The following is a 24,159-nucleotide window of genomic DNA, read 5'->3' as shown; positions in this document are numbered from 1 at the left end:
TTCCAGGATAGGCTCCAAAGCTACACAGAGAAACCCTGTCTCAAAAAAATCAAGAGGAGAGAGAGAGAGAGAGAGAGAGAGAGAGAGAGAGAGAGAGAGAGAGAGAGAGAGACAGAGGTTGGACAGAGCCGGAGTGAAACTAGCCGCACTGTGGGTGCCTGTCCAAGATCAAGACAGTCATCGTTCAAGTATGGAGGGGAAAGGGAGTCCACACCCCTCACTGAGAGTTATGGCCAGTTAATGGCTTCTCAGGGATGGAGAGTCGGTTTTCTTTAAGGGTTTGGTCCTGGTAGGCTGACCACACTCCAGTGAGTGGTCCCATATCCAGGAGTATATGGGCAGCACAAATCGACTGGATGGGTTATCAGAAGAGAAGAGGAGAGGAGAGGAGAGGAGAGGAGAGGAGAGGAGAGGAGAGGAGAGGAGAGGAGAGGAGAGGAGAGGAGAGAAGAGAAGAGAAGAGAAGAGAAGAGAAGAGAAGAGAAGAGAAGAGAAGAGAAGAGAAGAGAAGAGAGAGCACAAAGTTGAAGTGCAGGATGGGATGTGGGGGTGGACCTGGGAGGAATTGGGGAGAGGATTGAAGGGTGAATATAATCAAAACTCACTGCATAAAATTGTCAAATCATAATAGAATAAAGTGTCAACAGAGTAACAGTGGGTTTCCAACTTCATTCTATTATGGCTGAGGAACATTTGGTTTCAACATGAAATGTCCTCCACAGGCCCAGGTGCCAAAGGCCTGGTGCTTAGTTGTGGCACTATTTTGGGAGATAATGGAAACCTCAGGACATGAAGTCTTCCTGTATGACATAGGTGTCCTAGTTACTTTTCTCTTGCATCATGGTCAAGGCAACTTTCCAAACAAAGAATGTAAGTGGGCTAACGGCTTCAGAGGACTAGTGTCCACGATGGCAGACCAAAAGCAAGGAGGCAGGAACAGCTGAGAGCTCACATCTCGATCCCAAAGCAGGAGGCAGAGGGCACAGTGGGGATGGTGGGCGGCGTTTGAAACCCCTGAAAGTCTGCCCCTAGTCACACCTCCTCTAACAAGGCTACGCGCTCCGAATTCTTTCCAAACAGCCACCGCCTGGGAACCAGTATTCAAAGGCCTGAGATGTATGGGGGACAGCTTATTCAAGCCATCACAATGGGTCACTGGGCACATGCCTCTGAATGTTCTACCTCACCCCTGGACCCTTCTTCCTGTCTCTTCCCGGCCACCATGAGGTGAGTTGCTGCTTCACAATTCAACAACTGCCATGAGGCTCCGAATAAGAAGCCAGCCAACCAGGGGAGGGAAACTCGGAAGCTGTGAGCCTGTCTCTCCTCTTGTAAGCTGTTTCTCTGGAGTGCTTATCACGGTGACGAAAACTTTGACCATGACAGAGTTTTGGTACCTGTGAGGTGGTGGTGTTGCCAGCTGTCTGACCGTGTGGTTCAGAAACCTCTGGAACTGACTTGTGGAGGGAATCTGGAAAAGTTTGGAGTGTTGCTAGAGAAGAAGCCCTGGGATGCTGTGAGCAAAGTTTAGTGGGTAATTCTGTTGGGAGCTCAGAAGTCCAGCATGCTGATAGAATTGTGAACAATAAAGAGTGTTCAGGTTTCAGCAGGAACGTGGCTCACATAGCACTAGAGGCCATTCATATTTGTGGTGGTTTGAATGAAAACGGCCCCCATAGGCTCAGTGTTTGAATGCTTGATCTCCAGTTAATGGAACTATTTGGGAAGGATTAGGAGGTGTGGCCTTGTTGAAGGAAGTGTGTCACTGGGGGCAGGCTTTGAGGTTTCAAAAACCCTCAGCAATCCCAGTCTCTCTCTCTCTCTCTCTCTCTCTCTCTCTCTCTCTCTCTCTCTCTCTCCTTATTACCAGCGGATCAGGCTGTACAGTTCTCAGCTACAATTCCATGCCTGTCTGCTTCCTGCCATGATGACCATGGACTAACCTTCTAAAATGGAAAACAAGCCCCAAATAAATTCTTTCTTTTAGCTGGGTATGGGGGCACACACTTTTAATACCTGCACTCAGGCAGAGGCAGGGGCAGGTAGATCTCTGAGTTCAAGGCCAGCCTGGTCTACTTAGTTCCAGGACAGTCAAGGCTAAAAGAGAAACCCTGTCTTAAAAAAAAAAACATAAATTAAAAAATAAAATTTAAAAATGCTTTCTTTTTTAAGAGTTGCCTTGGTCATGGTTTCTCTTCACAGAAATAGTATAGTAACTTCATTGTGGCAAAGACCTTGTCTATATTTTGCCCAGACTTTGTAGAAAGCTAATCAGATGGAGAAAAAAAAGTTTTTTTTTTTTTTTTTTGAGGCAAGGTCTCTCTATATATAGCCCTAGCTGCCCAGGAATTTGCTATGTAGACCAGGCTGGCCTTGAACTCACAGAGATCCACCTAGCTGTGCCTCCCAAGTGCTGGGATTAAAGGTGTGCACCATCACACCCAGCCCAGATGGAGAAAATCTTATGACAGCTTGGAACTTAGGCTGTTGCTGGCTGCTTTTAGCCAGGTTTACAGTAAGAATCAAGAGCAGAAAAAGCAGAGTGGAAAGACTTGAAAAACTTGTAATTTTGTCAGAAAAGCTGTATGGTTATGAAAAACTTTGTTTTGACAGGAGCACTGGCTTCTGGCCCTCAGAGGCCACAGCATCCACGTCTAGTTGCTCAAGTTGGCAGCAGAACTTGATGTCATGTGCATGACTGGTTTTCGTGGGCATGTAGAATATAAATGCTATGAGCCTTAGAGACTTTTACCCAGATCCCGAAAGCAAGCGTAGGAGACTCAGTACTGTGTTCCGGGGTCAAAATTCCTGTCAGCAGCCTAGGAAAGAACCAGGTGGAGCTGTGAGAGAGAAGCCTAAGCTGCAACAGAACTCAGGAAGCCGAGGATGCCAGGAACATGGAACATCTGCTCAGGAAAGCTGCAAGCAGTGAGCAGAGCCAGCCCAGGAGAGGCCACATGTGCTAAAGCCAGCATGGTCATAGCCAAGACTGCCTGAGCCCTTTAGGGCTCACATCATCCTATCATAAGCTCCAGATGCCAGAGGCACAGGATTTAATGTTTGTCCTGCTGGGTTTTCCTTCCCCTTCCTTCTGGGATGGAAATATTTAAACTGTGTTACTGCGTATTGAAAGCATGTCTTTTTCAGTTTTATGGGAGGCTCACAGGTATGAGTTTGTTTTGAATCTTTGAAGATGCTTTGGACTTGGATTTTTGAGCAACACTGGGACCGTTGAGATGTTAGGGAGTCTTAGAGATGTACTAAAGAAAGCTTTTCGTGAAGAGATGGGCATGAGCTTTTGGTGAACAAGACATCTCAATATTATGAACGGTTTGAGTATGAAATGTCTCCCACAGGCTTGGTCCCCAGCTGATGGGACTGTTTGGGGATGTGGCAGGAACTTTAGGAGGTGAGGCTGAGCTGAAAGAAGGAGATCAAGCTGGGTGTGGTGGCCCATTGGCTGTTCTTGGTGAGGACCAGGGTTTAGTTTCCAGCACCCATAGGATGGTTAACAGCTCTGTAACTCCAGTGCTAGGGGATCTGATGCCCTCTTCTGGCTTCTTCAGACACTGCATGCAGGCAAAGCACATCATTTTTTTTTTTTTTTTTTTTTTTTTTTAAGTCTGGAAAGGGGGATTGAAGAGTTGTCCCCAAGTGAAGAGGTGAAACTGTACAAGAGGGAACGTGTCTGATGTTCACTAGCATGGGATAACAATGGCTGACAACTGGTTTTTGAAGACAGAGGGTAGAGAGCATTTTTTTGAGGAGGTCCTGGATAATGAGTCTGAGCTAAGCACATGCATACCCTGAGCATACTCCCTAGAAGGATTCCGAAGGTTCCCAATGCAATAAAATGTTAAGTAGGACCTGGAGAGACAGGACTGCAATAATCCTCACTACTTGCAAGGTTGAGGCAGGAGGATTGCAAACTCCATCTTGGAGCCCTTAGACCTTAAAATAAAAAATAGAGAAACTCAGTGGTAGGGTGATTGTGTGGGAGGCCCTAGGTTAAGTCCGTAGTACTGTAAACAAAACATGAATATCACGCTGGGCGGTGGCGGCACATGCCTTTTAATCCCAGCACTCAGGAGGCAGAGCCAGGTGGATCTCTGTGAGTTCAAGGCCAGCCTGGTCTACAGAGCGAGATCCTGGACAGGCACCAAAACTACACACAGAAACCCTGTCTCGAAAACCAAAAACAAATACAAAACAAAAACAAAAACAAAAAAATCCAAAAAACCAAAACAAAACAAAAAACATGAACACCTCATATACCTGATAAATATGTACAATGTTATCAGTTTAAAAAAGTTAAAAAAAATGTAAAAGCAACTTTAGTTAGCTGTCTCTCCTCACTCCTGCTGTGATTTTCTGCCCTAATAAGCAGTCTCCCACCCTATTTCAGGGGTGTCTCACCTGACGAGTGGCTGAGCAGCTGTGTTGACAGGATTCACAGTGGCTGTGTGGGGATTTCCCCAGACATGCCATCTGCCCAGTTGTCATGGATGCACACTGCTCAGCAGTTCTGGGATGACAACCGTAAGGACATGGGTCTCCCAAGCAGCTTTTTAAACACGAAGGTGATAGTTCAGGGAAGCCTGGCATGAAGAAGCACCGGGGTGGCTCTCCACAGGGCGCAGGGACTGCCCAGGAAGGAGCAGGTGAGCTCCTTCTCGTGAGTAAAAGTCCAGGAAGAGCAGGACAGGGGAGGGCAAGGAGAGACAGACAGACTGACCTCATATCTTCAAGGCACAGAGGCAGATGCAACCCCCAGGCTTTTTAGTATGTGAGCTGGTGAATTCATCTTTTAATTTTAGTCAGTTTGGGGCCAGCAAGGCGGTGTGGCCGGGTAAAGGCGCTCACTTGCCAATAAGCTGAGTTCACACCCTGGGACCCACATGGTAAGGGAGAACTGATTCTCTTATGTTGTTCTCTGACGTCCACAAATGTAGTGCGGCATGCTTGTGTACACACACACACACACACACACACACACACACACACACACACACACACACACACACACGCACACCAGTTGGAGAAATCTCACTGAATCCCGGGACAGTGCCTCCAAATTTAGTCTCAACTCCTTTTGTGCTGAGGGAAGCTTCAACAGCCAAGAATCCCAGAAAAGAGAATTTGCTAATCAAATCGACTGCCATCAGCTTAACTGGGCCTTGTCAGGGGCCTTTCTACTTCGGAAATGTATATACATTTCCTTCCCATACACTGCTGATATTTTAAAAATCACATATATTTGTTTGTTTGTTTATTTTGTGTGTCTCTGCGGATGTTAGAAGACAACTTTTTTTTTTTTTTTTTGGAATAGGATCTCTCTGTGTAGCCCTGGCTGTCCTGGAACCTGCTCTGTAGACCAGGCTGGCCTTGAACTCTTAAGAGATCCATTTGCCTCTGCCTCTGCCTCCCAAGTGTTGGGATTAAAAGCATGGGCCCCCACTGCCCAGAAATAGAAGGCAACTTTTTTTTTTGGATATTGAAGTACATAGTTTATTCTATAATAGCTGTGTATAGAAATGAGTAATTTCTTACATTAATATGTATCAGTTAGTAAATGTAGTTATCTGTGTATACATGTATATATATGTATATATATGTATATCTGTGTATCTGTATATACATGTATTATATCGAGCGAGATAAGTATGAACAATATATGGTACTTGTTTATATTTTTAATTTACTTAAGTAAATTTATATAAGTAAAATCTCATTTTTTTATTTCATCATTCAATATTTTTTTTAGAACTGCCTAGTGTGTGTGTGTGTGTGTGTGTGTGTGTGTATCTTCTTTTTTTTTTTTTTTTTTTTTTTTTGGTTTTTTGAGACAGGGTTTCTCTGTGTAGCCCTGGAGAAGGCAACTTTTAAGACTCTATTCTCTCCTCTTTCTGGGTTATCAGGTCATTCAGGTCATCCAGCTGGACTGCAAGCCTCTTCATCTATTGAGACAGCTCAGTGGCCCCTAAATTCTTGAAGGCTCGAAAAACTTTAGTGAAACCATTTTGTATTTTTAGAAAAATATCTATTTAATAGGACTATTTAGAGCAGTGGTTCTCAACCTGTAGGTCACAACCCCTTTGGGAAAATGACCCTTTCCCAGGGGTCTCCTACAACTATTAGAAAACAGATAATTACATTACAATTTATAACAGTAGCAAAATTACAGTTATGAAGCAGCAATGAAAATAATTTATGGTTGGGGGTCACCACAACATGAGGAACTGTATTAAAGGGTCTCAGCATTAGGAAAGTTGAGAATCCGACATGTAGGTAGTCTTAGTTCTTCCTGAAACAGATTTTTTTTTTATAAATTAATTTTTTCATGCAATGTATTTTGATATTAATATGGCAAGAGGACTATCACCTAATTTCAACCCTCTGGAGCCAACTGTGACCTAAATTTGGGCCAGAAAATGTTTTCATTTGCAAGTGAGCAGAGACCAGGCAACCACATGCTCCCTTATCCACCTCCCCTGTACTCCCAGGGATCCTGAACAGGTGTTCAAAACCTGCAGTTAGGAACCCCACTCCGATCCCAATGCCTGCTTCTGCGGCTGCGTACTAGCTCTCCGGCCACCTGCTTTTCACTACCTCATGGCTGCAGCAGGCTACAGTGGGGTCTCCAAGGCCAGTGCTTTGTCTGCTCAATGTGAGCAAGAATCCTTCACCTTCAGCAGTGATTCTCAACCTCCCTAACTCAACCCCTTAACACAGTTCCTCATGTTGTGGTGACCCCCCAACCATAGAATTATTTTCATTGCTACTTCAAAACTGTAATTTGCTATTGTTATGAAGCGGGATATAATTACATTATACACAGGATATCTGATATGTGACCCCCGTGAAAGGGTCATTTGACCCCCAGAGGGGTCACGACCCACGGGTTGGGAACCGATGCCCTCGAGCCTCCTAGCAAGCATCACTGTCTGTGGCAGGAAATGGCTCACAGCCACCCTGATTGCAAGAGGAGATGGGAAAGGAAGCGTCCTCTACACAGAAATGAGATTCCTTGGATGGTACCCTCCAAGGATGACTCTCCCTACAAGCCAGTCAAGAGGTAGTTTTCCTGAGATGGAAGAATCCCCAGCTGTCACCCACTCAGACTGGATTCCAGGGCAGGTGAGATGGCTGGGCAGGCTAAAGGGCTTGCTGTCACGCCTGACAGACGACCTGAGAGTATGGGGTGGGAGCCGGTTGCTGCAAATGGTCCTCTGACCTCTGTACGTGTGCACCCACACGCACAAATCATGTAAAAGCAAGAAAGACTGAGTACTGAAAAAGAGACTCGTCTGTGAGCAGGGAAGGAGGGAAATGGGCAGGGTCCACAGAGGTGCTCAGTCATGCGTGGATGTGGGCTTAGTCTAAGTCTGGGTCTTCCTTCCACCGGGCTGTTTCCATGCGGTGTGACCAGCTGGCTGGCATGCTGGGGAACTGGGGTGTGGACGAGAGGCTATGGCACTGGACACTGGGGCTGAGCCCTGACAGTTCTCCATTTCCTCCCGTGCCAAAGGGTCTGGCACTGATGTGCACAAAGGAGGAATGCTGGGACTCTACCTTTCTCTTCAGGCTTGTGGAAGGCTTGGGTTGGAGTCACCCAGTGCAGCTGTGACCGGCACCTCAGCAGGGAACCTCCGCACAGCTGCCCCAGCGCAGCTGAGTCAAGGCTGTCTGTCAGTGACGTCAACAGGAAAGACTTGGAGCCTTACTTTTCAGAATTAAGCCCCCTGATTCTCAGAAGCCAAGGTGAAGAAAGCAGTGCTTGCTAGCCTTAGAGGGAGACTCAGAGCCCTGGATTACCCAGTTCCCCTGAGCACCATGCTAACTCAAGCTTCTTACTGGAGAAGCTGAGGCTGGGTCCAGGCCCTGCCTGGGGCTCCCCTAGAGTCTCAGGTTTGGGGGAGATGTGTAGACTGTGAGGCCTCAAAGGTGGGTTAGGCCCAGATTCCACTGAGAAGGCGAGTTCCTCCACCTTGCACGATGGCACGGAGCCCAGTGTCTGAGAAGAAGGGCACAGCATGGTAAGTCGGACCTGAGGAGGAGCAGGCGGCAGCCTCAGGTGAGCCAGTGAGGCTGGCAGGAGCAGCAGTCCCAGGACTGCAGCAAGGCCCGAGCTACAGGAGGCTCAGAGACGGCAGGGCCGTGCTGGGATATGTGACTGGAGAGGAGTGAGCCTGGGGAACACTATCTGTGTGTTAAACCTGAAAGATACAGTACAGAAAGGGGCGACTGAGGTGAACCCCTGGATTCCCTGGGTGGCCACAGTGAAGGGCAAGGCTCACAGTTCCATCAACACTCAGAGGCTGCGCGCTGAGGGATCTGCTGGACTTCTTCCCACAAGGAGGTGGTGAAGAGGTTCTGTAAAGCCCATCTGGCTGGCTGGGCAGAAACTCCAAAGTATATTTCAACAGAGAAACTGAAGGGCCAGGGATGAGAGACATGGGCAAAGACTGTGGGTTTCAGGCTGGTGTGGGGGACACGGTGAGACCCTTCCACAGGGGGATGGGGGCAGGGAAGGGAAGAGAAAGGGAGAAATCCACACAGAGTTGTACTTTTTTTTTTTTATATAGAATTTGTACAATATATTTCTCTTCATTTGCATATCTTATCCACAACTTAAAACATTCTTTTTACAGGCTGAACTCACTCAGCTGATATAATCAAAATTCTTTCTCTCAACCAAATAAAAATTCAAAATCGTAAACCCGTAAGAAAACAAATTAGAAACAATGATGAAAATAAGTCACTCCTCTCATGAGAACAGTGTCTGTACAATATATATGATTTGGAACAGAATTCTTTATAGATTAGGCACATGTTTCCACGACCCCTTATTCCTGCCAGTTCTGTCTCGGTGCAGGCAGTCTTGCCTCCTAAGAAGGGTCAAGGGGACGTTGGCCTTGATGGAACTCCTTTGGGACCTCCTGACCCGGTTGGGGTCAGGAGAGATGGGCCTGGCTCAGCAGTGCCACCCAGTGGCCTAGAGAAGCAGAGGCAGTGGGCTGCAGTGGGCTGCAGTGGGCTGCAGGTGGCCAGGTCAGGAGGGCCTGTCAGAGAACAGCGGTGGCGGTGGTGGCGTGTGAAGGAGGGTAAACTGAAGCGCAGGGAGAGAAAACAGCAAGCAGTGAGCGCAGAGAAGCTATGGGGTCCAGCGTTTATTTACAATTGCTCTTCCTGATGGAAGGTGGGAGGAGAGCTGGGGTCACTGTCCCAAGGAGGCCTCCAGCCCTGCCCCACCCCGCCCATCTGCTCCCTCTACTGAGTCAGTCTCAAGTGTGGAGGGGTGAGTGTGCCACCTCCTCCCCCATCTTCTAACTGCTATCTGATCTGAGCCACCGTGAGGCTTCTTCACAAGCACTGAGACTTGTTCTGTCTCTCACCTGAGATCTACTTGGAGGGAGCGGCATGCATCAGGGCCTTTCCTGGGGTTTGGGCAGCTTGCAAAGTCCAGGTGCTTTGGCAAAGAGCAAAAGATGAGGAAGAGGTTCCTATGGGTTGGCACCATGTCCCACACCAGGGGAACTGGACTAGGACTCCTTTGATGTCAGGGTGGTGGACCACGGCCACCACCCCATTTGTTCCTGCGGGTTGCAACCTGCCCCTCCCACTCCGTGACCATTTTTCCTGTATGCTGGGGTTTGTCAGGGAACCTAATTCAAGGGCCGGGCAGGTAGTGGTGCTAGAAGGCACAACACCTTTGCAGAAGATGCTTCCAGACCTGCAGGCTCGGTCTCTTCCAATCCAGTCCTGTGCCTACTCCCAGAAGGGTCTTCAGAGGCCAAGGGGCAGACTGGGCCATAGCAACCCAAGCTGGCCAAGCGTGGCCCTGGCTGTGATAAACCGTTTTTGCATTGGGCCTGTGAGGTGGGACATGCCTCTGGCCCAGACACCTGCCCTTCAATAGGAGGTGCCTTAGGATTCTTTCTTCCTGAAAGTCCTTGGCCTCATGCCGACCCAGCTTCCCACTCATGGTAGCTCTGGAAAGAAAATCATCAGCACTTCAGGGCAATGCTAAAGCCATACACAGGAAAATGCAAAAGCATTCACTAGAACTAATGTAATTATTGCTAGACAGGTGATGGCTAAATAGCCAGGCAAGAGGCCCAAGGTGGCAGGTATGCCGATCACCACGACCTTGGAGCCAAAGTGTCATCAGGTCTGTCCTGACTTCTGAACAAGGGCTCCTCCGAGGGCACTGCTGGCACTGCAGGTGCTGGAGAGTCCTTCCATTTCTGTCACTTCCACATACCAGTTTGTTCCTAGGCATTCCCTAGGGGCCCTCTGAGGGTCGGTGTGGTTCTCTTCTAAAAACACAGGAGAAACCAATACACACTAAACACGTGATAGATGCGTGTGCTGGGAGCTGCCGCACGGGTGACAGGCAGGGCCTGTCGGCTGTTCCCAAGGGCACTGGGGAGGTGGCCACCTGACCTGTGCCATGAAGACAGCTTGGGACTCGGCGATGGCTGGGAGGTGCTCGTGTTGGTTGGGGGTTGGTTTCCCAACTGGGCCACTGCTGCTGCAAGCTCCAAGTCTCACGGCAAGGGTGGCTCTGACAGATGGCGCCTTCCCTGATGGCAAGCCGGGGCAGCTCCCACTCAGTGGAGACAGAATCCTCCAGAGACTACTTCCAGGTCTTCAGTGCTGTGCCTCCCCTGGGGCAGCCCTGGAGGAGACTGGTCTCTGGTCTCTATTCTGAGGAACTTTCCCAAGGCCTCCTGATGGCCCTTTCTGAGGCACTCAGAACTGCTGTGCTCTCCTGCGCACGTGGAACCCACACAGTGGGCCTTCTTGATGAGGCTGCTGCTTGGCATCCAACGGGAGCAGAGGGCGGATTCAAAGAGAGCTGGGTGCGGACGCCGCAGGGGTTTCCTGAGCAAGGCTGGAGGTCTGCTGTAAACCCCTGGAGACAAATTATTGAGTCCATGCATGCCACAGTGAGGCTAGCACTCCACATTCCAGAGGCGGGTAGCCTTGTTTGGGTAGTTGATGGCCAGGCTGATAGCAGCGATGTTTTGCAGAGCCTGTGGAGGGAAAGAGCAGTCACCAACATCAAGGGCTATTTACTTGCTCACCCCTAAGTCCCTCAGCTGGAGGGCAGTGAGGTGAGCCAGAGGTAGTGCCCCTCACCCAGAGACTCACAGGTAGAGTGAGAAAGGAAACAAAACCAAAAGCCCACAGGAAGCCGAGATAGGCAGGAAGAAGCCGTTGGCTATGGTGGCAGTCTAGTTGCTGAGGCAGGGGGCTGGGAAAGCCAGACAAGGGTATGGAAGGGAATCACATAGTACACACAAGAGATGAACAGCCAGTGAGAGAGGAGAGTACCCACGGGAAGCCCATAAATAGTGCTGGGAAAGCATCTGTCCCAGAAGGACATGGCTAGGAGGCAGAACACCAGTGAGGGAACAGGACAGCTGTGGGGAGGGTCCCGGGGAGAGGGGACTAGACGTGCCTGGGGCAGGCATGAGGGGCAGTCAAGCCCATAGGAAAGAAAGTTGGAGCCAAACCAGGCACACATCAAAATCTCTTATAGCGCGTCAGGAAAGCAAGGGTCATGGCAGCTGGTTGCTAAGATGGAAGGGAGTTCGTCCTCTGCCTACAGGTCTCAGGAGAGTCCCACCTGCTCTTCTCCCCTGCTTTGGTGGAGAAGCCCCATTTCTGAGCAGATCTCTCTAGCCTAGTCCTTCCTTAAAGGACTGGGCTCTGGGAAGAGTCCCAGGTGGATGCCCACCTGAGTCCCCATCTGTCTGCTCTCGGGTTACGGCACAAAGTCAATAGTACGTATTGAGGGCAAGTCCAGTTCTCAAAATGCAGGCTGGGGCCTGAGGATTCCAGGCCTTTGGTGACGAGTCACAGGTTCAAGCTTTACTTTCACCATTTCCTGAGCACACAGCACAGTTCCTTTTTAGGGATGAGTGCAGGGCAGACGCAAGAACCCAGCTGTCTTCTGTTGGGCCAGACATTAAAGAAGTCTGCAAAAATGGAGCGAGGGCCACCCTCCCCAAAAATTATTTTGTGCTAAAAAGTTTACCCAAAACACATCAACATGGAATGTTCTACTGTCTTTAAAAACTGAACTGATACCTAAATGCTGAGACATTTTCAACGTTTGAATTTTGACACTGCGGTCTAATTTCTAATGCTGTACACTGTATACAGTATGCATAATGAACAGCTTTCCTGGGCCTGCCATCATTTAGAAGCACAGATGTTAGAAAAGGAGTTTTCCTACAAGGGAAGCAAAGTACATCCAAAAATATCTGAAATCTAACTCTATGGAAACTTCCAGGATCAGCCAAACTAAAGTGAAGGCACTGGTTGTTTTGGTTTTACAGACACAAATTCTTGCTCGTGTCTTCTGACCCCACAGTTTAATATGAGTGACAGTGATGAATGGGGCTCGCCTGCTCTCTGTGAGAGCCAGAAGGAAGTGACTGAACTGCAACTGAGCTCCATGTAAACTCAGGGAGGGTCTGGACTTGTCACGCAACTCTCTCTCTTTCTCTTCTGCACCCACTCCCCCACGGTCCCGGCAAGTGAGATGGTGCCATCCGTCACAGGAAGTTGACCTACGGTCCGGCTCTTTGGGGACAGGGGAGAGGTACCTGTGCTGCACATCGGAGAAGGTGGTCCTCGGTGGTTAAGGCCAGCAGGTACTCCTGCAGCAGGCCAAGCTCCTGTGAAGAGAGCATGGGCTCCTTGAGTGATGGAAGGCAGCAGGGCTGAACAAAGGACACCCACCAAGCAAACAGGGGCCCCAGGGGGTAAGCACTGCTCACTGCTGGCGCCTATGACACCACACACTCTACAGTCATGAAGAAGCCTAACTGGAAAGAATAGGAACCTGGTTCCAGAGCTAGCCCTGATGGCCCAAAGGGTAACCAGGCAGGGGACTTTTCTCATGTCTCCTGAGGAGGACAAGCAAAGGATCTGTGAAAGGCCCTTTCATGTGGCAATTCAATAAGTCTATTGTGCTTAGGCAAAGAAGACGAGGAAGAGGAACCTAACTGTTTGATTTTCCAGAAACCTCTGTTGTTGAGAGCTGGTCCAAGGCGGTCCCTACCCCCCTTTGGCTATAGGCCTGACAAAATAAGCAACTAGGCTGACCTGAGGTTTTTCTCTTCCCAGGACTGGGAGTATGGGTATGTGTTGGGGGGATGCTGGATGTAGGCCGAGGCCTGCCTCTTGTGTGGCCTGGGCACCCTGGGCTTGGGGGCTGGAGTGTAACTCTAGTCCCGCCATGAGTAGAAACAGGTAAAAGCATACAGAGGCATGATCCTTCCTGCCCTGATTGAAGGGCAAGAGGCGGACATGTCTTTACCTGGGCACGGTTCTCGGTGACAAAGAAGAGCTCAGTGAGGGCACGGTGCAGGGGCAAGAGGATGCCAGGCTGTGTCACATCCTCAAATAGGCCGTACTCCATGTGGGTAAAGAGCTGCCACAGGGGCTTCAACAGCGCAAGGTCACAGAGGTCACTGGAAGTAGCAGGAAAGCATGGGGTCAGTTTACTGAGAAGTAGGCTACCCAAGGGGGACGGGGGAAAGAAACTGCAGGCCAGGCTTTTCCTTTCCCACCCCATCTAAAACAGCCACACCCACTTCTCACCAAAACAGGCAAACACAGTCACCAACAGCATGCATGGAAGGAAAGAGGCAGAGCCAAACCCCCAAAATGATTCTAAGAAATCCAGAGAACCTGAAGTATGTTCACAGGAATTATTGCATTTTTCTTTTGTTTTTGCATTTATTTATTTATCTATTTACTTATTTAGAGAGAGTGAGAGTGAGAGTGAGTGAGTGAGTGAGTGAGTGAGTGTGTGTGTGTGTGTGTGTGTGTGTGTGTGTGTGTGTGTCACAGCAAGCATACGGCAGGCAAAGGACAACTGTGGGAGCTGGGTCTCCCTACCCAGCATGTGGGTTCTGTGAAAACTCAGGCTGTTGGGCTCGATGGAAAGCATCTTGACCCACTGGGATAGCTCATTGGCCCTACTGTGTGTTTTTAAAAACGGTCCCTATGAAGTCCTTCCAGTGACAGTGGGAAAACCTCCAGGCAAATGTGTTCTGTTTGTTTCACTAGGAAGCCTAGGCTGTCCTTGAAGTCACGGTAATCCTCCTGCCTTAGTCGTCTCCCATGTACTGGGATCACAGGTATAAGTTACCATGCCACCTTAAGCTAAATGTTAAATGGTAAAAAAGCAAGATATGACACATCACATACAAAATAAAACTTACAAATAAAAAAAGAGAACTACTAAATGGATGGGAAGACAAATATTATTTTGATATTCAGTTATAAAAAGAAAACAGACTTGCAAGCTTGCTGGACCTGAGATCTTGCTTCTAGGAGAAGCCTAATCCTCAGACCTGTGTGTAGAGAACCCTGAGTGTCTGAACCTGGAGTGGATGGGGCTAGGATCCTAGTTCAAAACCTCTCAGAGGAGAAAATTAGGAACTCAACAATACTCTGGGCTCACTATAGGGTAATATGCATATATGTAATGATTTTCCATTCTCTTTACTTTTTCTTCTATAACTTGAAAAGAATCTTCCCCTTTGAGTGTTGTCTTAGAGTCACTCATTTCCCCCAAAAGGAGCACATGTTCACAAAGTAAACAGATGGGCAAATTCAGTTGGACTTATAAACATGTTTCATTGCTAACTTTCAGGAGAGCATTGGAGAGTGAGGTACCTGCTGGACTGTCCTCCTCTGGGATTGGCCCTCTACTCTGATCTCCATCACCCTCAGGCCAGAAAATCTTTAACTTTCCAAGGAGCTAGTGTAGCAAGGCATTCTGGGAGTATGTGGTATGTCCTCTATCCTCACGCCCCCCAGGTCTCCCTCCAGGCTCATATGGAGGAGTACAGGGTTATTACACTGGAATGGAAGGGCCAGTGGAGGTACATGGAGAGTTCTTCAGGCTAAGGAGTGTAGGAAGTCCCTGTTGGAAAGAAGACTGGCAGAAGCCAGCAAATTGTGGAAAGATATCTGAACCACAGCCAAGAAGGTCTGCCAGCCTGAAGACCTTGGCAATGTGACATACTGCTTAGCTAGCATACCATCTGGGTGCTCTACTGGAAGCCCACGTAGAGCTAACCACACAGAATGTCTGTACATGAGGACGTGGTACTGACAGTCAGCCATCACTTTCTCTTCCCGACTTAAAGATTGCTTTAAGTTTTTAAAAATAACAACTTCCTATTACCTTTCACTTCACATATCATCACCCCACATTGACTTGTACTCTGTGTATCTACAGGCCTTAAAAATGCAAGAAAGAGCAACTCCTACTGGTCAGGGGTCTGAACAAGGGGTGTGGGTGGAATGCATGGCTGCTGCATAAATAGCACAGACATTACCACCAACCCTTTCCTCTGAGATGAATACTCTGACACTACAGCCATATTCTATTCAACACTGTAGTGGAAGTTCTGCCAGAGTAAAACGCCAAACCCTGCTCCTGTGCCTGAGACGAACTAAACGCTCACTATCACAGATGTCATGACTGAGCGCTGGCTGATTCACACACTCCTCAGAACAGATGATGGATATAAGGACAGCAGGACAGAATGACACAGCAGCAGAACCAAAGTCCCCTTCTTTTGTCTGAGATAGTCTTACCAATGTAGCCCAGGCTGGCCTTGAAATGCCTTAGCCTTCTGGGTGCTGAGATTATAAGCACATACCACCATACCCAACAAAAATTTTAAATAATAGTTATAAGAGAATAAAAACACTAAATACCTAGGAATATACCAAACAAAATGCTGTATGAATTGTCTATAGAAATGTGTATGGAAGTTTATAAAATGGCTATGGATTAGAGGATTCAACTTTCTAAGGATCCCATTAGGAGGCTGGGGGTGTGGCTCAGTGGTAAAGTATGGAAGGCTTTTTCTCCCATGTGGAAAGGCATGGGATAAATGCCAGTACCACAAAAATGTATCACTGGCCAAGACAGATGTTGGGAAGTGTGAACAAGAGAGCACATATGTACATAAAAGGGTGGTGGGGAAACAGAGAAAATTGTTTTTCTTTTTCAATTTGAGACAGGGCCTCCTTATGTAACCTGGAATTTATTATGTAGATCAAGATGGTCTCCAACTCATAGATATAATTGCTCTGCTTCCTTGCTGGGATTAAAGGTGTGTGCCATCACACTAGGCTAAAATATTTTTTAGTCTTTGGTTGTATGTGTTTGTGTGTGGTCATGTATGTATTCATGTGTTGGTGTGTGAAGATGCTGTGAGTGTGCATGTGGAGCAGAGGTCAACATCAGGGTCTTTCTCAGTTGCTCTGTACCTTTACATTAAAACATTTTTATTAGATATATTCATGTTATTTTATGTGTAATTGTTTTGCCTGAATGTATGAATGTGCACCGTCCTGCATGTTTGGTGTCTTTGGAGGTCAAAAGAATGTACTGGATTCCCTGGAACTAGAATTATGGATAGAGAACCACCATGTGCATGCTGGGAATCGAAGTCCTGGGCAAGAATAATAAGCGTTCTCAACTGCTGAGCCATCTCTCTGGCCCCATGCACTTTTTCTTTTCTTTTTTTTTTGAGCTGAGTTCAGATCTCACTGAATTGTCTAGGCTGGCTGGCCACTGAATTACAAGGGCCTACCTGTTGTTGCCCTCCTTCTCCAAGTACTGAAGACCTAAACTCAGGTCCTCATTCTTCTGCAGACACTATAGACTGAATCATCTCTCTAGCCCTCCCTCCTTTTTTTCTTTTTTTTTTTTTGAGACAGGGTCTCATGTATCCTGGGCTGCCCCAGAACTCACTATAGTTGAGGATGACCCTCATCTTCAGAACATGGAGAAATTAACATGCTAATATAAAAATGGATAGGTAACTTTTGGGTAAAAAGATTTATAAATCATTAGAAAAAAAATGGTCAGTCACATTAAGGTTATAAATACCCAACACAGCTAGTGGAGTATGCAGGCAGATCTCTGAGTTTGAGGCTAGTCTGACCTATATAGTAAGTTCCAGGTTAGCCAGAGCTACATAGTAAGACCCTATCTACAAACAAACAAACAAACAAACCAAAAGTAGAAAAACACACCAACACAGGTCAGGAATGGTGGGGTATACCTGTAGTCCCAGTGCTCAGAAAGCTGTGGTTGGAAGACTCAGAGCTCTAGGCTAGCTTGGGCTACATATTGAATCTTTGTCTTTCTTAAACAAAACCAAAACCCAAGACAATCTTGAAGTAAAGAACTAGGCTGAAGGACTTCCACAATTAAATTATTAGATATGTAAATCAGTCATAGAGCTATAGTCATTAATACAGCACTGGTTTACAGATAAGGAAATGCCCAAAGTTATGAATACATAAGACCTAAAGTAACAATGCAGAATGCTCAGGGCAAAGGTAGACTCAGAACAAGCAGAAATCCAAAGCAAAAACTTGACACTAGAAACTCAAACTTATATAGTGTCATCCATCCCAGGTGGATGACAGATGCTGTACTAAAGGGAAAGCCATTAAGCTTCTAGAAAGAAATGACCTTTGAATGAGGCAAAAATTACTTACAGGAAATGATAGATGAATTCAGAAACACTAAAATTACACTGTCTTTTTTCCTCAAAGATGCCATTAACAAAGAAACTGGGAAACAGAGTAGGAGGAGGTGTCTTTAGGGACTGAGCCCGGCCGGCGGCACTGCCTACCTGTGGGTGCAGCACCGCACAATCCTCAGCAGCAAGTGGATGGCTTTCAGTCGCTGATGACCAGTCTGGCGGCAGGCCACACCCACCAGCCATTCCCAAATCTTGGCCAATGGGAGGTGAGGTACAACCCTTTCTTCGGACAACATCTGCTTCAAGATCTCAAACCCTGGCACCACCCCCAAACACAGACATTTTAAAAACAATTATGAGCATTAAAAGATTTACATTTTGTAAACTGTTCATATTTTGATAGGGTGAAATCATTGTGATCATTTACATTTTGGTTGAAATCAAATTTCTTTTTGTTTTCTTTCTTTGATACAGGGTTTCTCTGTGTAGTCCTGGCTGTCCCAGAACTCACTCTGTAGATCAGGCTGGCATCAAACTCAGAGATCCACCTGCCTCTGCCTCCCCAATGCTGGGATTAAAGGCTTGTGCCACTACTGCCTGGCAAAACCAAATTTCTTTTTGTAAAATAAAACACAAGAACAAAACTCTTAGTTCCTCACTTTTGCAAAAGGCCCTGGTGTTGGGGGATATTCAATCACACTGTGAACTCCAAGTCTGCATTCACATTAATTAAATAAAATTAATTGTGGGTCAGGAGGCTCAGTTAGCAACTAGTTGACAGAAAGTAATCATAGAGCATGAGAGGGCATCTGGAAGAGATAGAGAGATGCACCGGAAGTAGTAGGGAGGTGTTTTGAGTGGCATGGCTTTTTTTTTCTTTTTGCAGAGTGATAGGATGGTCTTTTTGGGGGAGCCATCAAGGAGAGAAGGCTAGTTAGGTGCTACTCAACCTCTCTAAGCCAGCAGGTTTTCACCTCAGCCTTTAGGTCTCGAGTTTTATTTTTAACAGAATTCCCATCCAGGCAGCTGCCAGATAAGCAGGCCAATAACTGCTGAGTCGAAATTACTGGCTGAAATAGCAGTAGATTAAGGTGCAGCCACTGTGCCAAAGATAAAATAATACCCTGGCAAAACAAACAAACAAACAAAATCCCAAGTGTCTTCTTTTAGATCCTGACAGAGACTTTTATCTGATCATTTACAAGTAGCCAACCATGTCCTGGTGAAGAAAGCCAGGCATGGGGGTTGGGAGACACTTTTGGAAGGCCTTAAGAGACAATACTTGCTTTGCTTTTAACAGAAGTCAGTAACACAGCAGCACTTCTGGTTACAGCGTGTCTGGTGGACGGAAGGTGCGAACAGAAAGGCAGAGTACACACCTGTCTGGAAGCGCCCCAGGTGTCCGGCCGTTACGGTGAATCGGTAGCCCCACTCAGTGTTGCTCATGTCAGAGGTAAACCGGTAATACAGAGTATCTCCTGGGTTACAAAGACCAGACACAGGTCAGGACATGGGAGCAAAGGTGGCCGCTGGGGTGTTTCTGATGAAATACTTTATAAACTCATTTTAAATCCTCTAATGATTTCTCAACTTTATGCTTTTTAAAATTTTGTTTTACCTTTATTTGGGGTAATTATTTTGGGGTGAGAAGTATGTACGATAGGCATGTACATGCCAAGGTATATATGTGTAGTCGGTTCTCTTTCCACCATGTGGGTCCTGGGGCTTGAACTTAGGTTGACAGGCTTGGCAGCAAGTGCCCCTACCACTGAGCCATCTCACTGGCCTCACTGTGATGTTGAAACGCTTCCTGTGACATCTCTACAGGGCTGGCTCAGTGGGCAAAAGTGCTTGCTGACCAACCTGCCAATCTAGTTCCATCCCTAGGACCCATGTGGAGAGAACTGATTCCAAGCTGTCCTCTGATCTCCACAGGGGCACTATGACACATACTCAGCCCCTCAAAAAGTAAATAAGGAAATAAATAAACAGAAGCAACATTTTAAAGGAAAAGTCTATATACCTGGAAGCTCAAAATCTTTCCACTTCTGTTGGGATCCACTGAAGTTGTGTCGGTCCTGCTGAAAGTCGCTACTGCTGGACATGGCTAATTCATCACAGCCTTCTTCTGTGTTGCACTGAGGATCAAATTTGATTGAGAGGTAGATTGCACCAGGAATGTGAACTTTATCCTAGGGAGGGAGACAGAGAATACTTCTATCACTGTCACTAGCTACCACTGTGGCTGTCACTGTAACCAGGGGCATGGAGCATGAGCAAGCCACAGTCCCTTCCTCCAGCTCTGTGGGGTGGGGGGTCGGGGGTTGGGATCACAGTGGGCAGCAAGGAAAGGTCCAGAGCAGGGTGCTTACAGGGAGCTCCTCAGGGGAAGGGACACATGAGTGCCTTTCAAGTAAGGAGTAGCACTGGAAAAAGGTCTGCATGCTCTGAGAGTGGCAAGGAGTATGGCTTAGGGATTTTACAGGAGGGGCTGTGATCATGTGTACTAAGAAGAGGTGTCCAGACTTTTGGAGAGCAGGCACTCTGATCACATCTTGAAGAAGGGTCACAGATGCTGAGGAGCCAGACAGGGGTTGGGGGTGGATTGGGAGGAAGTACAAGAGTAGCCCCAGAGGACAGGCCAGTCTGGACCATCAGGAAGGCAGGATGAAACCTTCTGGGGTACAACTTGGCAGCCGAGAGAATGAGGCAGGGAGAGAAGATTGGAAGGAAGAGGGTGAGGAGGTGTCCACCTCTGTGAAATAACGTCAACCCAGCTGATCAAGTCAACTTCTGAACCAGCCTCTGGGTCCCTATCCCAACTGCTGTAGACTACTCCCACCTAGAAGCTCTGGCCTTGCCAGCTCCAGCATCTCCAAAAGGCTAAAGAAAGGTGCAAGAAATCAAGTCAGAGAGTAGCTGGGGTGGCCCACGCTCTCTATTTAGACACAAATTCAGAATGGAGAAGATGAGGCTGTGAGGGCTGGTTAATTAAAAAGGGAGCTAGTGTCTCCAAGGGGTGGGCCTGATCATCAGGAGACAGAGAGGTTGACTATAGAGCCCCACACAAACTCAGTTAGCAGAAGCTGAGGATTCACTCAGAGGAGCTTTCAATGGGAAAAGGATACTCTCCTCTAGGGCTAGGAGCCCACTTTTCCCTATTAATACAGCTCAATCTGGAGAAGGGGAAGCCTGCTGCCCAGAACTCATGGCTTCAGACAGGAGATGAGGAAATGTGTCCTTAGTCAGGGTTGGTAAGAAGAGGGAAGAGAAAGTCTCTGATGTGCAGCCGTACCTCAAAGCTGGTGTTGTTGTTATAGGGGTGTTTTGATTCCCTCACTTGCACCTCCATTCCTGGCTCCTCCATGAACTGACAGGCAGCCAGGGCCATGGTCCCCAGCATGCCCTCTCGGCAGCCCTGGAGCACTTTTTGCAGGATCTGCAAGGATAGGAGGTGGGTAAGCGCAGGGCCAGCCAGTGCCATCAGGAGGAAGGAGAGAGCCTACTTCAGTTTGAAATTCACCTGAAGGCACTGGCACCATCCAACCTGCCCCCAAATGCAACCCCAGCGGCCACCTCTCAACCAGGCCCTGTTCTGAATCAGAATAATGACACTTCTAAAAGGCCCACAATAAAAGAACGAGCCAGAGATGTTCCAGGCCTCTGAAGTGCTCATCACTAAGTAGGTGGAAGAAGCTATAAGTAAAATGACAGCACACAGGGAGAAATGGCCAAAGTGAGAAGCTCTGAGGACCAGGGTGGAGGAGAAGCACATGTCCAAGCAGGGGTCTGCAGAGGCAGTGGCTGCCACTGTGCTTCATGGAAGGTGGATCTGGTAAGAGCACTCTGCCAGGGCCTGCAGGGCTGTGATGCTGGCAAACAGCCTAGAATATGCAGAAACCAGTGGTCCTGGGGGGCAAAACAAAGGCCAGAGAACATACCAACCTCCCCATGCTCAGCACACTGGATAGGAGGCAGAGGATTAAGGGGGAAATATGACCCATGATTTCTGCACCTGGAACTGAGGAGAGAGGGACCAGCCCTGCACCAGAAGGAGTGAGTGTGCAGGGATGTGAAGGTGGAGACCAGGAAGTGAAAACGGACTATATCCCAGCACTATTATTTATTTATTTTATGTGTATGTATGTGGCTTGAAGATATGTATGCACACTGTGTATGGGTCTGTGGAGGCCAGAAGAAGGCGTTGGATCCCCTGGAATTGGAGTTGCAGGAGATTGTGAGCTGCCCAGCATGAGTACTGGGACTAAACTCTTATCCTCTGCAGGGGCAGCAAGTGCTCTTAACTGCTCAGCCATCTCTCTGGCCTCACAGTATTATTCTAAAAGAAAACAAGGAAGATCTGATATAAAAATAAAACAGATGCCGGGTGGTGGTGGTGGCGGCGCACGCCTTTAATCCCAGCACTTGGGAGGCAGAGCCAGGCAGATCTCTGTGAGTTTGAGGCCAGCCTGGTCTACAGAGTGAGATCCAGGACAGGCACCAAAACTGTACGGAGAAAACCTGTCTCGAAAACCAAAAAATAAAAATAAAAAAGATGAGGTGGAGACGTAGCTCAGTGGTTAAGAGCGCTGGGCACTGACAGAGGACCCTGTTGAGCTCCCAGCATGTACACAAAGGCTCACGACCATCTGCAGCTGCGGTTTCATATGACACCTCTTCTGGCCTTTGAGGGTACAACACACACATGACGTACTTACATACAAGCAGGCACAACATTATACCCATGAAATAAAAATAAATTAGAAAAGAAAAAAAAATACAACATGGCCTCCAACTTAAAGCTCCAAACTGGAGAAGCAGGCTTTAGAGAATGGCATGGATGTTAGTGAAATCCCTGTCACCCAGAAGCCAGGGTCTTGGATAGGCCTCTGTCTACACCACTAGGGTCATGGCACAACCAAGGCATGAAGGTAGATCACTTGACCTGCATAGACAGTCTAGAAATGACAGTTTAAGACAGAAGACAAAACCTCATCAGAAGCTTTCCTGTATTACGGGAACAGGCTACCTGGGCAGCCTATGAGTAATACCTGCCCCTGACTTTGCAGCATGTCAAATTCTAGGGACCTGAGAAGACACAGGCTGGCTAGCAGAGCTGTACAACCTGCAGGTGTGAAACAAGCAAGGCAGAAGGCCGAGGCGGTTTCAGGGACTACTGCTGCAAATGTTTCCTGCATTAGGTCTGGGCTGTGAGCACAGCTCCTGAAAAGCCACAGTGCAGTCAAGAGCAGCCCTTGCCTCTGCTGTGCTCATACCTGTCAGGGGACTACCTTCCTCAGACACCCTGGGGCCACAGAGATATAGAAGATGGGCAGAGAGGAGCCTGGGATGAGCAGAGAGTTAGCTACCTTCTCCCACTGGTGCTTTTCTTCCAGCTGCATGAACATATCCAAAATGTAGGTCATATGTGCAGGGCCGCTGAGCTCTAGGATGTCCTCACTCACTGGTACGTGCCCTGGCCACTCGGCCAGCAGGGAGGCGAGCACATGGCGAGCATAGAGGACCGCTGTGGCCTCGTTCACACGGAAGAGGTAGTCCCGGACCGCCCTCTTGCTCTTGCAGTTCAGCTCCTTGTGCAGGAGGGCAGCGCTCTTGCTCCGGCGCTGCTTGGCGTAGCTCTGCTGCAGTTCACTCTCTGTGCTGGAAATCAGCTTCTGGGTCACAGGGTTCGATTCGGCAGTGGCTTGGTCAGAACGCACAGGCCGGGACTGCAAAGCCAAGACCACCATTACAGAGGCCTGGCCTTCTTACTAGGGGGCAGAAGTGTAAACACTGATCCCAAGGTAGAAGACATACCAAGCATGGCAAGATAATCATGTCTGTGTCCACGGCTTTGGCACTCTGCTCCTCCAGTCTCAGACTCCTACTGGGTTGCCACCTCTGTGCCAGGGAGCGAATCCTCTCATCTGTGGTGAGCTCATCCCCATCAAACCTGAAGGGGAGCCAGTAATGGGCACAGAAAGTGGAGGGGAGAAGAGCTTAAAATATACTGTCAGAAAGGTGACCAGACTCTGTCATGCACCCAATTATATCATCACTTGCTATACTTACAAACTATAGTCACAGCTTTCATCCATTCACCCAAACATGTAGACTTCTAAGAATATCCTCATGGCAGAGACACAAACTGTCTCTTAGGAACCATTTTCTCTTTATGTTTCTTTATTTTTAAAAAATTACTTTTTGTAGCTAGGCAGTGGTAGCGCATGCTTTTAATCCCAGCACTCGAGAGACAGAGACAGGCAGATCTTTGTGAGTTCGAGGCCAGTCTAGTCTACAGAGTGAGTTCCAGGACAGCTAGGGCTGTACACAGAGAAACTCTGTCTCAAAAAACAAAACAAACAAACATAAATTACTTTTTGTGTATATGTTTTGTCTACATGCATGTCTGCACATCATATGCAGGCCTAGTGCCCTCAGGGGTCAAAAGAAGGTGCTAGATATCAAACCCAGGTCCTCCGTGAGAACAACCAGTGTTCTTAACCACTGAGAATTTCTCAGCCTGTTTCTATTTCTTTCTTTTTTTTTTTTTGGTTTTTCGAGACAGGGTTTCTCTGTGTAGCTTTGCGCCTTTCCTGGAACTTGCTTTGGAGAC

At 47.8% G+C, this 24,159-nt stretch overlaps 1 protein-coding gene across 2 annotated transcripts in view; it reads right to left on the bottom strand.

Moving 5' to 3' along the window:
• Nucleotides 1–8,574: 8,574 nt before the first annotated feature.
• Zzef1 (zinc finger ZZ-type and EF-hand domain containing 1) overlaps nucleotides 8,575–24,159 on the bottom strand; it is a 131,339-nt gene continuing 115,754 nt past the window's right edge. For both annotated transcript variants that reach the window (XM_028888687.2, XM_028888689.2), the window contains exons 47-55: nucleotides 23,361–23,496; nucleotides 22,913–23,272; nucleotides 20,839–20,982; nucleotides 19,567–19,735; nucleotides 18,923–19,021; nucleotides 17,694–17,859; nucleotides 13,337–13,490; nucleotides 12,621–12,692; nucleotides 8,575–11,039 (exon numbers count right to left, since the gene is read on the bottom strand). In XM_028888687.2, the coding sequence (XP_028744520.1) occupies nucleotides 10,959–11,039; nucleotides 12,621–12,692; nucleotides 13,337–13,490; nucleotides 17,694–17,859; nucleotides 18,923–19,021; nucleotides 19,567–19,735; nucleotides 20,839–20,982; nucleotides 22,913–23,272; nucleotides 23,361–23,496 (1,381 nt within the window). In that variant the 3' untranslated portion in view covers nucleotides 8,575–10,958. The remainder of the gene's footprint in view (nucleotides 11,040–12,620; nucleotides 12,693–13,336; nucleotides 13,491–17,693; nucleotides 17,860–18,922; nucleotides 19,022–19,566; nucleotides 19,736–20,838; nucleotides 20,983–22,912; nucleotides 23,273–23,360; nucleotides 23,497–24,159) is intronic.

Source organism: Peromyscus leucopus, chromosome 8b, assembly GCF_004664715.2.
Source record: "Peromyscus leucopus breed LL Stock chromosome 8b, UCI_PerLeu_2.1, whole genome shotgun sequence".
NCBI classification, from domain to species: Eukaryota; Metazoa; Chordata; class Mammalia; order Rodentia; family Cricetidae; genus Peromyscus; species Peromyscus leucopus.
Note: the sequence above shows the minus strand (reverse complement) of the source record. Positions and strands in the feature narration are given on the sequence as shown.